General features: G+C 52.3%; 7 protein-coding genes across 7 annotated transcripts; 6 read left to right on the top strand and 1 right to left on the bottom strand.

Annotated features, from left to right (window-relative positions):
- Positions 1-78: 78 nt before the first annotated feature.
- HETIRDRAFT_314720 (uncharacterized protein) lies at positions 79-854 on the top strand (the record flags this gene model as incomplete). The annotated part of the gene is made up of 2 exons (XM_009545322.1): positions 79-543; positions 603-854. The coding sequence occupies 2 exons, from the start codon at positions 79-81 to the stop codon at positions 852-854; spliced, it is 717 nt and encodes a 238-aa protein (XP_009543617.1).
- A 675-nt stretch (positions 855-1,529) lies between these two features.
- HETIRDRAFT_313454 (uncharacterized protein) lies at positions 1,530-2,341 on the top strand (the record flags this gene model as incomplete). The annotated part of the gene is made up of 3 exons (XM_009545321.1): positions 1,530-1,601; positions 1,689-2,105; positions 2,177-2,341. The coding sequence occupies 3 exons, from the start codon at positions 1,530-1,532 to the stop codon at positions 2,339-2,341; spliced, it is 654 nt and encodes a 217-aa protein (XP_009543616.1).
- Positions 2,342-2,915: 574 nt separating this feature from the next.
- On the bottom strand, positions 2,916-3,485 carry HETIRDRAFT_449494 (uncharacterized protein; the record flags this gene model as incomplete). Its single annotated transcript, XM_009545320.1, has 2 exons — positions 2,916-3,314; positions 3,375-3,485. The coding sequence occupies 2 exons, from the start codon at positions 3,483-3,485 to the stop codon at positions 2,916-2,918; spliced, it is 510 nt and encodes a 169-aa protein (XP_009543615.1).
- Positions 3,486-6,634: 3,149 nt separating this feature from the next.
- HETIRDRAFT_116407 (uncharacterized protein) lies at positions 6,635-7,984 on the top strand (the record flags this gene model as incomplete). The annotated part of the gene is made up of 4 exons (XM_009545319.1): positions 6,635-7,086; positions 7,143-7,174; positions 7,229-7,326; positions 7,373-7,984. 4 exons carry the CDS (start codon positions 6,635-6,637, stop codon positions 7,982-7,984), a joined length of 1,194 nt encoding a protein of 397 aa, XP_009543614.1.
- Positions 7,985-8,378: 394 nt separating this feature from the next.
- HETIRDRAFT_408168 (uncharacterized protein) lies at positions 8,379-10,308 on the top strand. Its single transcript, XM_009545318.1, has 6 exons — positions 8,379-8,502; positions 8,649-8,828; positions 8,904-9,016; positions 9,071-9,245; positions 9,303-9,712; positions 9,773-10,308. Exons 1-6 carry the CDS (start codon positions 8,403-8,405, stop codon positions 10,031-10,033), a joined length of 1,239 nt encoding a protein of 412 aa, XP_009543613.1. The 5' UTR covers positions 8,379-8,402; the 3' UTR covers positions 10,034-10,308.
- A 94-nt stretch (positions 10,309-10,402) lies between these two features.
- HETIRDRAFT_472206 (uncharacterized protein) lies at positions 10,403-11,158 on the top strand. Its single transcript, XM_009545317.1, has 4 exons — positions 10,403-10,464; positions 10,527-10,705; positions 10,764-10,796; positions 10,872-11,158. The coding sequence occupies exons 1-4, from the start codon at positions 10,452-10,454 to the stop codon at positions 10,950-10,952; spliced, it is 306 nt and encodes a 101-aa protein (XP_009543612.1). The 5' UTR covers positions 10,403-10,451; the 3' UTR covers positions 10,953-11,158.
- Positions 11,159-11,376: 218 nt separating this feature from the next.
- Positions 11,377-13,051, top strand: HETIRDRAFT_62523 (peroxisomal biogenesis factor 2 Pex2). Its single transcript, XM_009544966.1, has 5 exons — positions 11,377-11,577; positions 11,631-11,784; positions 11,844-12,063; positions 12,120-12,237; positions 12,296-13,051. The coding sequence occupies exons 1-5, from the start codon at positions 11,383-11,385 to the stop codon at positions 12,989-12,991; spliced, it is 1,383 nt and encodes a 460-aa protein (XP_009543261.1). The 5' UTR covers positions 11,377-11,382; the 3' UTR covers positions 12,992-13,051.
- The last annotated feature ends 1 nt before the right edge of the window (position 13,052 follows it).

Raw genomic sequence — 13,052 nt, 5'->3', positions numbered from 1 at the left:
AGGCATCTGGGGGACCCGCCCAGTGCAAGCAAGTGAGATCTCGTTTCGGTCCGTGCTGACGCCTTTGCGCCCCCCCAGATGGCCCGCAGCAAGGAGATTGTTCCCAGCGTCGGACGCTTGTCCCGCTCGCAAGTCTTCGCCCGCCGCGCACTCTACAAGGGCCAGAAAAAAACCGACGCGCCCGCCGCCGCCGAGACTGCGCCAACTAAAGAGGTGCAGGTCGGCGGCGACAAGAACGGCTCCACGCGCCTCGTCCCCACCTCGAAAGCCCCCCGCTTCTACCCCGCCGAGGACGTGCGCCTGCCCAAGAAGAGCCGCAAGACCGCGAAGCCCACATCCCTCCGCTCCTCCATCTCCCGCGGCACCGTGTTGATCTTGCTGGCAGGTCGCTTCCGGGGGAAGCGCGTCGTGTTCTTGAAGCAGCTGGAGAGCGGGCTGTTGTTGGTCACAGGTCCTTTCAAGGTCAACGGTGTACCCCTCCGTCGGGTGAACCAGGCCTATGTCATCGCGACGTCCACAAAACTTGACCTCGGCGACTTGAAGGTGCGTTTGCGGCGCGATTTGGGACTTTTGATTTCGCGTGCTCAAACTTCGTGCTCCAGGTCGACGACAAGTTTAACGACGCTTACTTCGCCAAGGCCGCGAAGAAGGCGTCGACCTCCGCAGAGGAGGAGTTCTTCTCGGAGGGCAAGCCCAAAGAGAAGGAGGCGTTCCCCGAAGCCAAGTCGGCCGACCAGAAGGAGGTTGACAAGGCGATCATTGAGTCTATCAAGAAAACGGAGAACTTGGCCAAGTACCTGAAGGCGAGCTGGGGACTCTCCAAGGGTCAGTTCCCTCACCAGCTCAACTTCTGAGCGGCGATGCGAGCGTATGTATGGCGTTATGAGGAGTAGGAGGGTGTTCTTTGGGCGCACGGTCACTAGGAGATATGATATGCTTGTCGTACCCATGTTTTTTTCTTTTCTTTTCACGCAATCTCCATCTGCCTCTCCGACGTGAGCCCTTTGTAATTGTATGAACCAGGACGTTCACCCAACGCTATCGGTGGCTTGCTGGAGTGAAGGCGCGAGCCGTATCACGTAAATTGCTTTTTGGTTTCCGACTCCACAATGGTGGCGGCCGATTGACCGCAAACTCGATGTTCGTGGCAAGGAATGCTCGCGCCAACGTTCTACTCCATTTCCCTCGACGGCTACCCGTCGCATCGCGCGTGCACAAGAGAAATGTCGGGTCCATGATGCAAACCCTCTCAGAGGGCTTCCTAGACTTGGCGCAGGCGCTCCCTCTTCCAGCGTCGTTCCCTCCCTACTCGACCACGATCATCTTGGTGACCATCGTCACTCGCCTGGTGTTGACTGTCCCTTTCTCTGTTTGGGTGCGTGCTTCTCATGGTTTACAAGTGCCATAAAATGTCATGCAGACAAGGCCCTCCTGATCAGGCAAAAAAGCGGCAGTGGAGAGTGGAGACCCATGTCATCCCGCAGCTCCTGCAGGACAAGCCCGGGGTACAGCAGCGCGTCATGCTCGAGATGAGGAAGGATAAAGTGCGCGGGACAAAAGACGAACTGCGGGATACCTACCAAAAGCGCCTGCGGAAAGCGGTTGAGTGCCTCTCTCGCCGTGCGTGTCGCCCGCGCTCACTGACTGACTGACTGGCTGGCTGGCTTGTCGGACGCACCGTGCCGCAGCTCACCCGTCGGCGGAACGAGCTGTTCTCCCTGCACCGGTGCGGACCCAAGGCCACGATGCTGATCCCGCCCATCACGCAGCTCCCGATCTTCGTCGGGACGTCCATGATGCTCTCGCACACCGCACAGCCGCCGACCGTGTTCGACTCGGAGTCGTTCCTCACGCTCACGTCGCTCGCGCACGCCGACCCGACCGCGGCGCTGCCCATCGCGCTCGGCCTCATCACGCTCGCGAACGTCGAGTCCTCGCACTGGTTCGTCGACGCCGCCACGCGCGAGCGCCGGGCCGAGCAGGAGAAGGCCAACGCGGAGAAGAAGGCGCAAGGGCAAATCGTCCTGGAGCCGCAGAAGATCGTGCAGTCCGCGCTGCGGGTGCTGTCCGTGGGCCGTATCCTGGTCGGGCTCGTGGTCCCCGGGGTCAGTGGCTGCGTTCTCTCTGTCTCTCTGATGGTCGATGGGTGGAATGTTGACGGGAAAAATGTTGCCAGGGCGTTATGCTGTACTGGGTCTCCTCCGCGACGTTTGGGCTGCTCCAGTCGTGGGTGTTTGATTGGTGGGAGAGGCACAGGGCGAGTGCGCAACGGCAGCGCGCGTCGGAGGCCAAGCCGGACGATCCGCCCCCTTCTGTCAACGTCCGGAGGAAAACACGATAAATGAGACGGGCGGCCATCGCGCAATGTCATATGATTGTTTTCGGGTCCTGAGTGAGTCTCATGCCATCGTGATTCGGGGTGATTAAAACAAGTGGACGAGGGAGCCCCGCGTTCTGTGCGGTGGGCGCCCGTTGAGCCTTTTCTTGATCTAATATGACCATTTTCACATCGCTTCTCCTTGTGGTATCCGTCCGTGAACTGACATCCCGCATCTCTTGCCACAGAATCCACCTCGCATTGGCTCATTGATTCCGACCGCATGTTAGCCTCAGCTCACACTATAATCCTGATATTATCTAATGCAGTACATCGCCAACCCAAGAAAGACAAGAAGTCCGATGTGCTATCCCTGTGTCCGTGTATGCGACATGTGTACCCTTGTGTAGCATGTTGGATGAGATGAGATGAGATGAGATGAGATGCTTGTAAGGTACATCGCGACATCTACTCTGCAATTGTAGAGTGGGTCTATGAAGTCCATTCCAAGTTTGGATCCAAGCAAAAAAAACACTGACTGAAACAGACTAAACTGGAGCAGCGCATGGCGCCGCGGGGGACCACCACCCGGTGATGGTCAGCCGAAGACCTTCCCATCCCTCTTGTCCACGTAACGGCCCACGCCCATATGCCAAGCGATTCGCGGGACCAGTAGGGTCAAGCCGAGGATCATCGTCGTCCACAGCGTCCCGCTCCATTCTGAAAAATGCCACCGACTGTCACCCAAAGCCCACATCGTGAGACCGATATGGAGGATGTCGCCAGCGAGGAGGGGCGTGAGCAGAGAGCTGATGACCTTTTCTTGAAGCGCGGGCTGCGCGAAGAGGTGGCGTCGCGCGGTGGAGAGGAGGAAGAAGTTTACGGTGCCGAGAAGGGCACAAACGTGGGCGAGTTGGACGACGGTCACGATAGAAGCGAGCGGCAGCTGCGTAGGTGGCGGCGACAATCGCGGCCAAGGCGCCTGCAGGTTGTGAGTCTGCGTCGTCGATGAAGGTCAATTCCGTGGCAATCCGCAGAGCGTCAGTCTGACACTCACTTTTTCGGGGTCGAGCAGAGTGCCCAGCAGCCCCATCCAAGTGAGGATGGGCTCGTAGACGCCGAAGACGGCATAGTAAAACGCGGGGATTGCAGAGCGTCGGTCGGACATGGGGGCGCTCTGGCGTGGGTCGCTAGAGCCAAAAGGCACGACGGCTTTAAGCAGACGGCGGAGGTGACGCGTCCGACCAGCTATGAAACGAGCGAGCGAACTGACTGTGGGCCAGGCAGGAACGGAGACCTGTGCTGTGTCTACGTGTGAGCGAGATGATCACGCCAGCTTCTGATTGTAGCTTTTATCAGCTTGTCAAGGGCGACGAAACTCCTGCTTGTCAGCACAGCTGTCAAACGGGGATCAGGCATGGATCCCGGCGAGATGCAAGGTCGACTATTAGGGTCGACTCGGCCTTAGATTGGCTTCTCCTCAGCTGGCGGAAGATCGTTGGCTTCTGCTCTCGATCGAGACTGATAGTAAATGTAGACGCACTTCACAAGCTTCACGTACCATGACCACAACCGCGGTCTCGCTTTGGTCGTCGAATTCGAAGTGGCACCATCGTGGCAGGGACATCGATCCCGGCCTGCCCTAAATACCCGTTTATGTTCTCGTCTTCGTCTCCATTTTAATTTTTTCAATTCTTACAACCACGGCCCATCGTAAAACCAAGGCAGCCTTTTTACTTTCCACATTGTGCTACCTAATGGCGGGGGCCAAGACCGATGGGAGGATATAATGCTTGTAATCGTGGATCATTTTGTCCAGTTCGAGTATGAGCTTCGCTTCTTCTCGACAGACGTACCTACTGTTTTTTCGCCTGCCCGCATGCCTGTGCTGACAGTGTGGGAATTCCTGTACATACACTGACTCGAATTATATGCGCTGCCGAATGATCTGCTTGTCCGCAGTCTTGATGCGAATGCATGATGCCATTTATTCCCTCATTCCACGACCTGGAAGGGCTCTAGGTACGTATAACGGAGATGCGGTTAGAGATCTCTCTTCTCAGGGGCTGACGTGCACTCGATACCTACCCCCGGCCGAATGACCAGTCACAATGTGGGCGACAAGTATAGTGTCTAGCAACTGTGTTGATCATGGACCCACCTGCGTCCGAGAAGAAGTTGCACCTGAGTCCGTCGGTGATATCACCGACGCACAATCAACACCTGCGGCCGGTCTCTCCACTCGGTTCACACTCACAGGTGGTGCATTCGACCAGGTCATGGGAGATCCTCGTACTACGGTTCAAGTCATGGAGTAAATTAAACTACCAGAATCATGGCATTCCTGTCTCTGGCCCGACGGCACACCGACACGCCCTACAGGGAAGCCAGTCTGTCAAGTAGTACAAGGGCTACTTTGTTGTTATTACTATGATGACATGTAACTCGTGCAAAGCTGAGGACAAACCTGCGGATGCCAATCGAGTGGTGAAATCGCCTGCTTTACCTGATCAGTCTAGCGTTGACTTACTGCTTTCCTCATAAGAATACAAAATCAACATACTGGGCGGACGTTGTACCCAGCTGACACTTTGTGTGTGTTATTGGGCAGCATGCATACCGCACGGATCAAGGATCTGCGACCATCTCCAACGATGCTGCGCTACAATTAACCCAAGTCGGAATGGTGACTTTCCAAACTGGATGGGCGAAAAGCCAATTAATGAACGTACCATGCTGTCAAACCGGGAAGCTCAGGGAGACTCACCTTGCCTTCGCATACCCTGTAATTGCGTACGAACACTTCACTTCGAGAGTCGCAGCCGCGAGTAGATAGGACGCCTAGAATTAGACCAAAAGATAGCTAATAATAGCCTGGTCGGAAGGCGAGTCCACGCGGTCCCGACAGCTCGTTTATCGATTTTTTCTAGAGAATCCGATGGCCCGAGATGACCGTGCACGAGAAGAGTAGCTATGCTAGAATGAGTGTCGAAGTCTTACCTGATGTTCAAGTCCGAGGTATACGAGATAACAGTGAGAGGCAGTGTACAGACCGCGATTCCTAGGAAGCGAGAGGACCCGGATCAAAGGCAGAGTTATTCACGTCATGCAATGCAAGGAGGCGAACACAGGACATCTTGCGACCGGGGAATTGGGATGCTGCGAACGTTCATTACTTATATTGTCATTCAGCTTGTTAGTGCCGATTCCAGCGCCCATTAGCATAATGACAAAGCCGCGTGGCATGCGAGGTCAAACCTCTGCGTCATGGGCTGCAAGTCTTTAGTGAGGCTCCGAGCCGTCGTTTTGGTGGCTGCCATCGTCCTGAATCGTCCAAGAGCAAATCTTTCCCCTAAGTTGTGAGCGAAATGATGAAGCTATGAGGGACCTTCGAGGCGTGGGTGCCAGGAGGATCTGTGACGTGTCTATCAAATCTGCGGAAAAACTAGACCGCAATAGACTTTTTGGGCCCATTTCATCCAGATACAATTACTATCACTCCCCCGGAGCTGCAAAACTTTTTTGTTTCCTTCATAGCGACTTCAGATCAGCGTTTTTCCCCTCCAATCTTGGCACATACCTACTAGAGCTTTTTGAAATGTAGCATATTATTTTTTCCTATTTTTCAAATGAGAGAAAGAGATGCTGAGGCACAAATGAAAAGGGGTGTCTGAACATAGGTAAAAACAGGGAGTTGCAACTTTTCCGACCATCAGGTCACACGCTGTCACGTTCATAATTGGACCCCGCAGTTGCGACTCCAAGGAACGCGCAGCGGAGTTGAACAAAAGTATGACCAATCATCACGCGGCCTGAGCTTCCTGTCACTCTTTCCTCTGCTTGTCGCAAATATTTTGCTGTGGGATGTGAAACACTTCAAAGGAAATCAAAAATACTCTGATAGCTATCCTAGGGACTTTCTTATGGCTCAGTATTTTCTTGATTGATAGTCATACACCAGAATCTGAAACATATTGAGCATCTCTTAGAAAATTCCTCCTCCACACCAGTATCTTAGCATTTTTGCGCCTTTGCACATATTTTTCTTTCTCAAAAAATTTATGCACCTAATGGTGGCCTATGAGAGCACCCATGAATATTTTTTCAGCACGCAGATTTGTGTTGCTTTCAAAAAACGGAATGTGATCCTCACGTCCCATTTACAACTCCGGGGGAGTGATAGTAATAGCATAGCATGGAGCGTCCGGACCTATAATTTGGTCCGGACTCAAATGACTCCTGGCCCTTTCTTATACCGTTTGCCTGCTAGCAGTTGCTAGACCGTCCTCAGGCTTCAGCCTTGTGGCTGCACTTGTCATGGTGAACGATCTATCGTCGCTCGAGAAGGGCTCTTCCCGTTTCCCGTTTTCTATCAGAAACACCACCAGCGAGTCCACACCCACAGAGGCTAGCTTGGCCGCGAAACCAGAAGAGTTCCCCACACGCCCTTCTCTCACTCACCGACCCACCGATGTAGGATCCGCTATCGGACACCAGGAGCCCGTTGATGATGCTACATCTCTTGCGAGCATTGGTCGGCCTCCTAGCATCGTTGAGAAGCTTCCTCCCGCAAAAGTCTATCATCCTTTATCGCCAGCCGTGCTAGCGCTCCTAATGCCCGCTTCCGTCTTTGGCGCGCTTGCACGACTCGGTCTTCAGGCCCTCGTTACCTATGATGGACAGAGCATATTTTCGCTCGCTTATATCCAGGCCATTGGGTGTCTCATCATGGGCATCGGTTTAAGCGTAAAAGAGCCGTTAGGAAACTTGTAAGCCTTCCAAAAGGTTTCTTTAGCTAAAATCTGAACTCACATTTTTCTGGTAGCTATGGCCCCCTATACACCGCTTTGACCACAGGTACACCCTTTCATTCACATTCCGTTTGCTACGCTCAATTGATATCCACGGTAGGTTTCTGCGGGTCATTCACAACATTTTCCGGCTGGCAACTCGATGTCTTTAATTCTTGGATTAATGAAAAGCATGACCACCGCGACTGGCTACGAGACGTATGTATATATGGTCTCAGTGTTGACCTGACTGACCACCCGGTAGGTGACTGACGGTTCAACCAAACTGTTCTTCACGCTTTCAATATCCCTCGCCTCCTTAAATTTCGGCATCCATCTGGCCTCTCTTATTGCACCCCGTATCCCATCCGTTCGCCCCCCGTCACGAACTATCCGCTATGGCGTGACAGCCCTCTCGGTTCTGATATACTTCGCCACATACCCCGCCTACTTCCAGTTGCCTGATTCTTTTCGACACAAGGCGACCGCCGCCTTACTCTTCTCGTTTCCAGGAACATTGACGAGATATTTCCTATCGATCAGTCTAAACCCTCGATTCAAGTTACTACCTATGGGGACCTTGGCAGCTAACGCTTTCGGCACAGGGCTTCTCGCCATGTTTCATGTATTACAGGGTCTTCCCGATCCCGTTTCACCAAACGCGTGCGCTGTGCTTCAGGGCTTGGCGGACGGGTATTGCGGCTGTCTCACGACGGTGAGCACGTTTGCAGCAGAGGTGTATGCGTTGAAGAAGCGAAAGGCATGGACATATGTTGCCGTGAGCTTGATAACTGGACAGTTGCTCATGCTGGTGATCATGGGCCCTTCCTTCTGGGCAGGAAATGTCAGTGAACAAGGTAGTTGCCAGTTCGCGTAGAGAGATGACCTAGATATTATTATATCATCATATCACAGCCCTCAGTGACTCTGTAGCATGTTATCTCGTTATGTTGTGCGAAATACAGTCGACCTGAATGAGAACCCAATATAATATTGCCCCCTTATATATGAGTTCTAGCGTTGGAACTCCTACATATCGGTACGCCGAAAGAATCAAGGTAGATATAGCCTTGTACCTCGTGCATCCCTCGCCCGCAGTGATATTCTCTAGAGACTAGTGTTTCGAGTGACTTAGATCACAGTTTCTTACATCTATCTACAGATTACATCTAATCTCTCGTTTGATCGGGACGGCGAGGCGGGGTGCGGAGTATAAAAAGCAAAGACCAATTGCATACCGTCAACCTCGGTCGGTTTGGCCAATTCTCATGTCTCGTCGGGCGCAATCGCAGCCAATGGACACCAGTCAATCGGTCATGCTAGATGAAGAGCATGTTTCTGTAACTGGTGAAGGCGACGAGCTCATGGAGGAGGTAGAAGACCAGGAAGGATACAGTGCGTACTTAAATACTTATTTCGGCGAGATCCTGTCCGTTACTAACACGAGGACTTGTTGTTACCCTTGATTTGCTCCATCACATTACTTTGGGCGTTTATTTGCTTTTTGCCCGTTTGTTATCGAACCATGGACTCACGTTCAGCATCATCGACACCTACTTCAACACTTTCGTGGATCTGTTGGTTTTGCTCATTGCCTGGGCATGATTACTTTTGCGAGGTGGCCGAAGACTTCATCGAAGATGACTTTAATCTGACGGGGCTCAGTACGATGGTGCCATTTTGGAAGGAGGCAATGGAGATGGTGCTGGACGTCGAGCCTGGTGCGTTCCGTTCTATCATCTGAGGTACATTCAGCTGGGCCTAAGCTATCCGTTTACCTGATTTTGACCTGTCAGATGAGGATTCGACCAAGATACCAGATGTATCTATCGTCGAAGCTTCCGCTGAGTTGCTTTACGGTTTGGTACATCAGCGTTTCATACTCACGCGAGCGGGGCTCCAAGCAATGGTACGCTTGTCATCACTTCTATTGCTCAGCAAACCGTAAGCATGCTATGAGCAGGCGGAGAAGTACGAGACCGGGATATTCGGGTCGTGTCCACGCGTGTATTGCATGGGATGTAACGTCGTGCCGTGCGGACGATCGAATCAACCCGGACTAGACACCGTCAAGTTGTACTGTCCAAATTGTAACGATATCTATATTCCACCGAGCAGCCGATTCCAGGGAGTTGATGGTGTGTTTACCGCGTTCATTAGCCCGGGCCAACGTGACTTACACCTTTGGTCATTAGGCGCGTTCTTTGGGACAACATTTGCGCATCTCTTCTTCCAAAGCTACCGTGACCTCATGCCTGCACCATTCTGGAAACCTTCTTTGAGTTTAGGCTCGATCTCTCCTGGTCGTTCTCCACAAAGCTCTACCAACAACTCCTCGCAGGCTCCGCCTTTCGTAAATCCGAATGGCAATGGTGGACAAAGGCGTGCCGCAGGGAAGGTGTACACGGCCAAGATTTACGGATTCCGTGTCAGCGAGAGGGCAAAGAATGGGCCGCGAATGCAGTGGATGAGGTTGCGACCCGAATCACCTGAACAATTGGACGATGTGGATTGGAGAGGACGATGGATCGATGATGATGACGATCAGTACGAAGATGAGGAAGAGGAGCATGCACAGGATCGGCGCATGGAAGATTTCGATCCAGTGAGTTCTTCCTTGATAAAAGCATATACTCTGAGAACCCAACATCTCATCTATCTTCAGGACCATGTCGCGGGGGAAGATGACGACGAAGAGGAAGAAGAAGAAGAAGAGGAGGAGGCTGGTAATGCTCCCACAGGCTCCCGACGGCACCCTCCAGAATCGATTCCCAAGACCTCTCCACCGACTACCACTCTCCGACTGTCAGCTCCCACAAGCGACAGCATTGTTCGTGCGACAGCTGCCTCACTACCCTCCTTGAAGTCAGGGTCGAGAGTGAAGGTGGTACGTCAAAGCGTCCAACGGCCTATGGTCTCTGTTTGATGTGCTCTTTTACTACTGGCGAGTAACAAAACCCTTGTGTTTGTTCATTATTATATTTTTTCTCCTTTCTACAACAAGGGATATAGAAGGGCTGGATGTAGAGGTATCCGTTGCTGGCTGATTGTTCATCTGTTCTTCACCATCTCATTCGCACCCAAGCTGTCTCATATCTCAGTATCTCATGTGCACGCCTCATCAATGGATTATGTAGCCATGAATACTTATACCCACGTCGTGCACTCGCATACATGGGGTCGGAGATCTGGGATCCATCCATTTATAGAATGTGCTTTCGTAGCGTGAGAATGAGAGCCTTGAACTGTATAGGTCCAAGCCACAGCTCATGCGGTCACGCGTGACGGTATTAGCGAAGCCGCCAACGAAATCAACGCCGTCCTCCTCAAAGCTTCAAGAAGAAATGGTCAGAAACGGTGCGTAGTTTCAGTATGTTGGAAGGGTCATGACCAACGGAAATGCGACTTCTATCGTGCAGACACCCGTCGCGGTCTCGCCCACGGCCACCCCACGACTGCTATCCCTAAAACCGTCCGCCCATCCCAGCGCAAGGGCATCCAGTCGACCCGCACAAAGTTTGTGCGGTCTGTCGTCCGGGAAGTCGTCGGATTCTCCCCATATGAGCGTCGGGTGATGGAGTTGCTCCGTAACTCGAAGGTGGGTAGCTTATCCTTTCGAAAGTGATCCACCGAGGCTCACACTTGATCTATCGCAGGACAAGAAGGCTCGCAAGCTGACGAAGAAGCGGGTTGGTGTCATTTCTATGACTTAAATATCCCGTTGCTTGTGGGTTTATGCTGATTCTCATCTATCTTATTTGCAGCTTGGAACGCTCTTGCGCTCGAAGCGCAAGCTTGAGGAGCTCGGCAACATCATTCAAGAGAGCAGGAGAACTGCCCACTAAAATGCATCCGGTCGCTCACTGTCTTATTCATCATGTTGTCTGCGGAGACGGGTCCCCATGCCATGTATCACCATGCTCGTCGTATGCTATCCTCATTCCTCTTGATCCTCGATTCGACATCCTTAGGATGGGGACTTTGTGATGTCGCCCTGGAAGTGTTATCTTATTGCACGCAAATCAACGTCTAGATTTGTGATGCTGGGCATGATGCATGCGAGATTCATGGTCTGCTGAATGAATGATGCCCTTGGCCTCTGAAGCTAAAGATCTGAAGCTGCAAGATCTGAAAGACAAGCCTCGGCAGGTTGATCTAAGGATTGAAAATCTCGGTGCAGTCCCGGATTCTTTACACGTGATAGTGGTCGAGGTCACTGTGCTACACAGTGCCGCAGACACTGTTGCACTCGATTTTGTTGAATCAGTTGTCTTTATGAGCCATCGAACTCCATGGCAGCAAGCATGGGACCAAGCCCAGCCTCGTCTGTCGTCCTTGAGAGATTCGCTTCCGTCCAGTGCGATTCCTCCACGAATTCTACGCGTGGGTCAGCTGGACGCAGAACTTCTTGACCAGGAGCTAGTCCACATACTGCTGGAACCAGTCAATAAGGCTTTAGCTCTGATTCACGTATGTCCTGTGTCATGCCTTACCCTCATCTGAAACGTTCTCAAGCCACGTAGACAACGCTCAGATCCCGCTTTGAGCCCGAGTTGTCTCTTCTTATTCAACTCACACTTTACAAGCTCTCGGTATGGAATACTGGAGCGTCATATGGTGCTAAACTACAGGACCTCACATACAGAGCACCTCGGTCAACCTCTTATTCCCTGACATGTGAGTCGCGTCATCAACAAGATGCTTGTCTGACTGATCTAGAGGGGACCGACATCTAGCATCTGGCCTTCCTCGTAGGATCCTCTTCGTCCACGGCACTCTCACTATCCTTGTGCCTTATTTGCATACTCGTATCCGTGGACATGCCCTCTCTCGGGCGTGGCCAGATGCCCCCAGCTCTGATAAGAGGAGGAAGGCATGGGAGGTCCTGACAAAACTGGAGACCACACATGCAATTTTGGCGCTTTCGAGCTTTCTCGCATTTCTGTGGGACGGAAAGTAGGTCGTCTACCCTTGCATGTCGGTTTATACAGCTAACTTATGGCGTGTTCAAGATACCGAACTATTGTCGATCGGCTGCTAGGCATGCGCCTTGTCCCTGCACGACGTCTTGTCAAAAGAGACGTCAGTTATGAGTTTATGAACCGTCAGATGGTCTGGCATGCTTTCACTGTGAGATTATTGTTGCATATTTTATCGTTCATGTTGTTCACGGTTTTCTTCTCAATAGGAATTCCTGATCTTCTTACTTCCAATACTCCCTCATCGAGCACTTCGCCGTGCTCTCAATACCACACTCACCGCTATCGCTCATCCCTTGACCACCTTGCCAAATGTATTACCTAAGAGAGCTACCGCCTTGCTTGGGTTGGCAACTGTTCCCGATGTCGACCCAAGTCATCGGTCCTCCCCAAAGCGCGGCAAATACTGGAACCTCCCCGAGAGCGAGTGTGCTGTCTGCACCGAGAATGCCGCCTTAAATCTGGACCTTGCGGACCCCGCAAATGCGATCGCGCAAGTTGGCGCTTTTGCATCCGCATCACACTCCACATATACGCCCGCCACCTCTTCTGCACCAGAAGGTGTCCAAGAGCCCTCAACACACCCACTGAATACTCCGTATCGAGCGTCTTGTGGGCATACATATTGCTACGTTTGCATCGCTGACAGGATGGTCTATGCGGCAGATGAGGGCAGAGGACCATGGGAATGTCTTCGGTGCGCTGAGCCAGTACAAGGAGCAGAACGTTTGCAAATAGGAGATAACGCTGGATACTCGACAAGTGGAGAGGAGGGCGAGGGCAGTGTTGAGGAATATGGGAGTGATTATTTCGACGAATTAGGGAGTAGTGTGAGTGGCGTTAGCGGGATGGGGACGAGCATTGGAAGTCGCAGTTGGGTCAGTGGGAGCGACGACTCGGACTAAGACATGATGTTCTCTGACGATAAATACCGTTCAACTTGAAGCTTGACATCTGGCCACGTTT

Source organism: Heterobasidion irregulare (genome assembly GCF_000320585.1).
Source record: "Heterobasidion irregulare TC 32-1 unplaced genomic scaffold scaffold_03, whole genome shotgun sequence".
Taxonomy (NCBI): domain Eukaryota; kingdom Fungi; phylum Basidiomycota; class Agaricomycetes; order Russulales; family Bondarzewiaceae; genus Heterobasidion; species Heterobasidion irregulare.
Note: the sequence above shows the minus strand (reverse complement) of the source record. Positions and strands in the feature narration are given on the sequence as shown.

Bases quoted from the DNA above. Each gene is read 5' to 3' on its own strand.
- HETIRDRAFT_408168 (XM_009545318.1), top strand. From the start codon at position 8,403: ATGGACACCAGTCAATCGGTCATGCTAGATGAAGAGCATGTTTCTGTA. The intron at 8,829-8,903 runs GTGCGTTCCGTT...TTGACCTGTCAG, and splicing joins GGTGCTGGACGTCGAGCCTG to ATGAGGATTCGACCAAGATA. The intron at 9,017-9,070 runs GTACGCTTGTCA...TGCTATGAGCAG, and splicing joins GAGCGGGGCTCCAAGCAATG to GCGGAGAAGTACGAGACCGG.
- HETIRDRAFT_472206 (XM_009545317.1), top strand. The intron at 10,706-10,763 runs GTGGGTAGCTTA...GATCTATCGCAG, and splicing joins AGTTGCTCCGTAACTCGAAG to GACAAGAAGGCTCGCAAGCT. The intron at 10,797-10,871 runs GTTGGTGTCATT...TCTTATTTGCAG, and splicing joins GCAAGCTGACGAAGAAGCGG to CTTGGAACGCTCTTGCGCTC.
- HETIRDRAFT_62523 (XM_009544966.1), top strand. From the start codon at position 11,383: ATGAGCCATCGAACTCCATGGCAGCAAGCATGGGACCAAGCCCAGCCT. The intron at 11,578-11,630 runs GTATGTCCTGTG...CAAGCCACGTAG, and splicing joins AGGCTTTAGCTCTGATTCAC to ACAACGCTCAGATCCCGCTT. The intron at 11,785-11,843 runs GTGAGTCGCGTC...ACCGACATCTAG, and splicing joins AACCTCTTATTCCCTGACAT to CATCTGGCCTTCCTCGTAGG.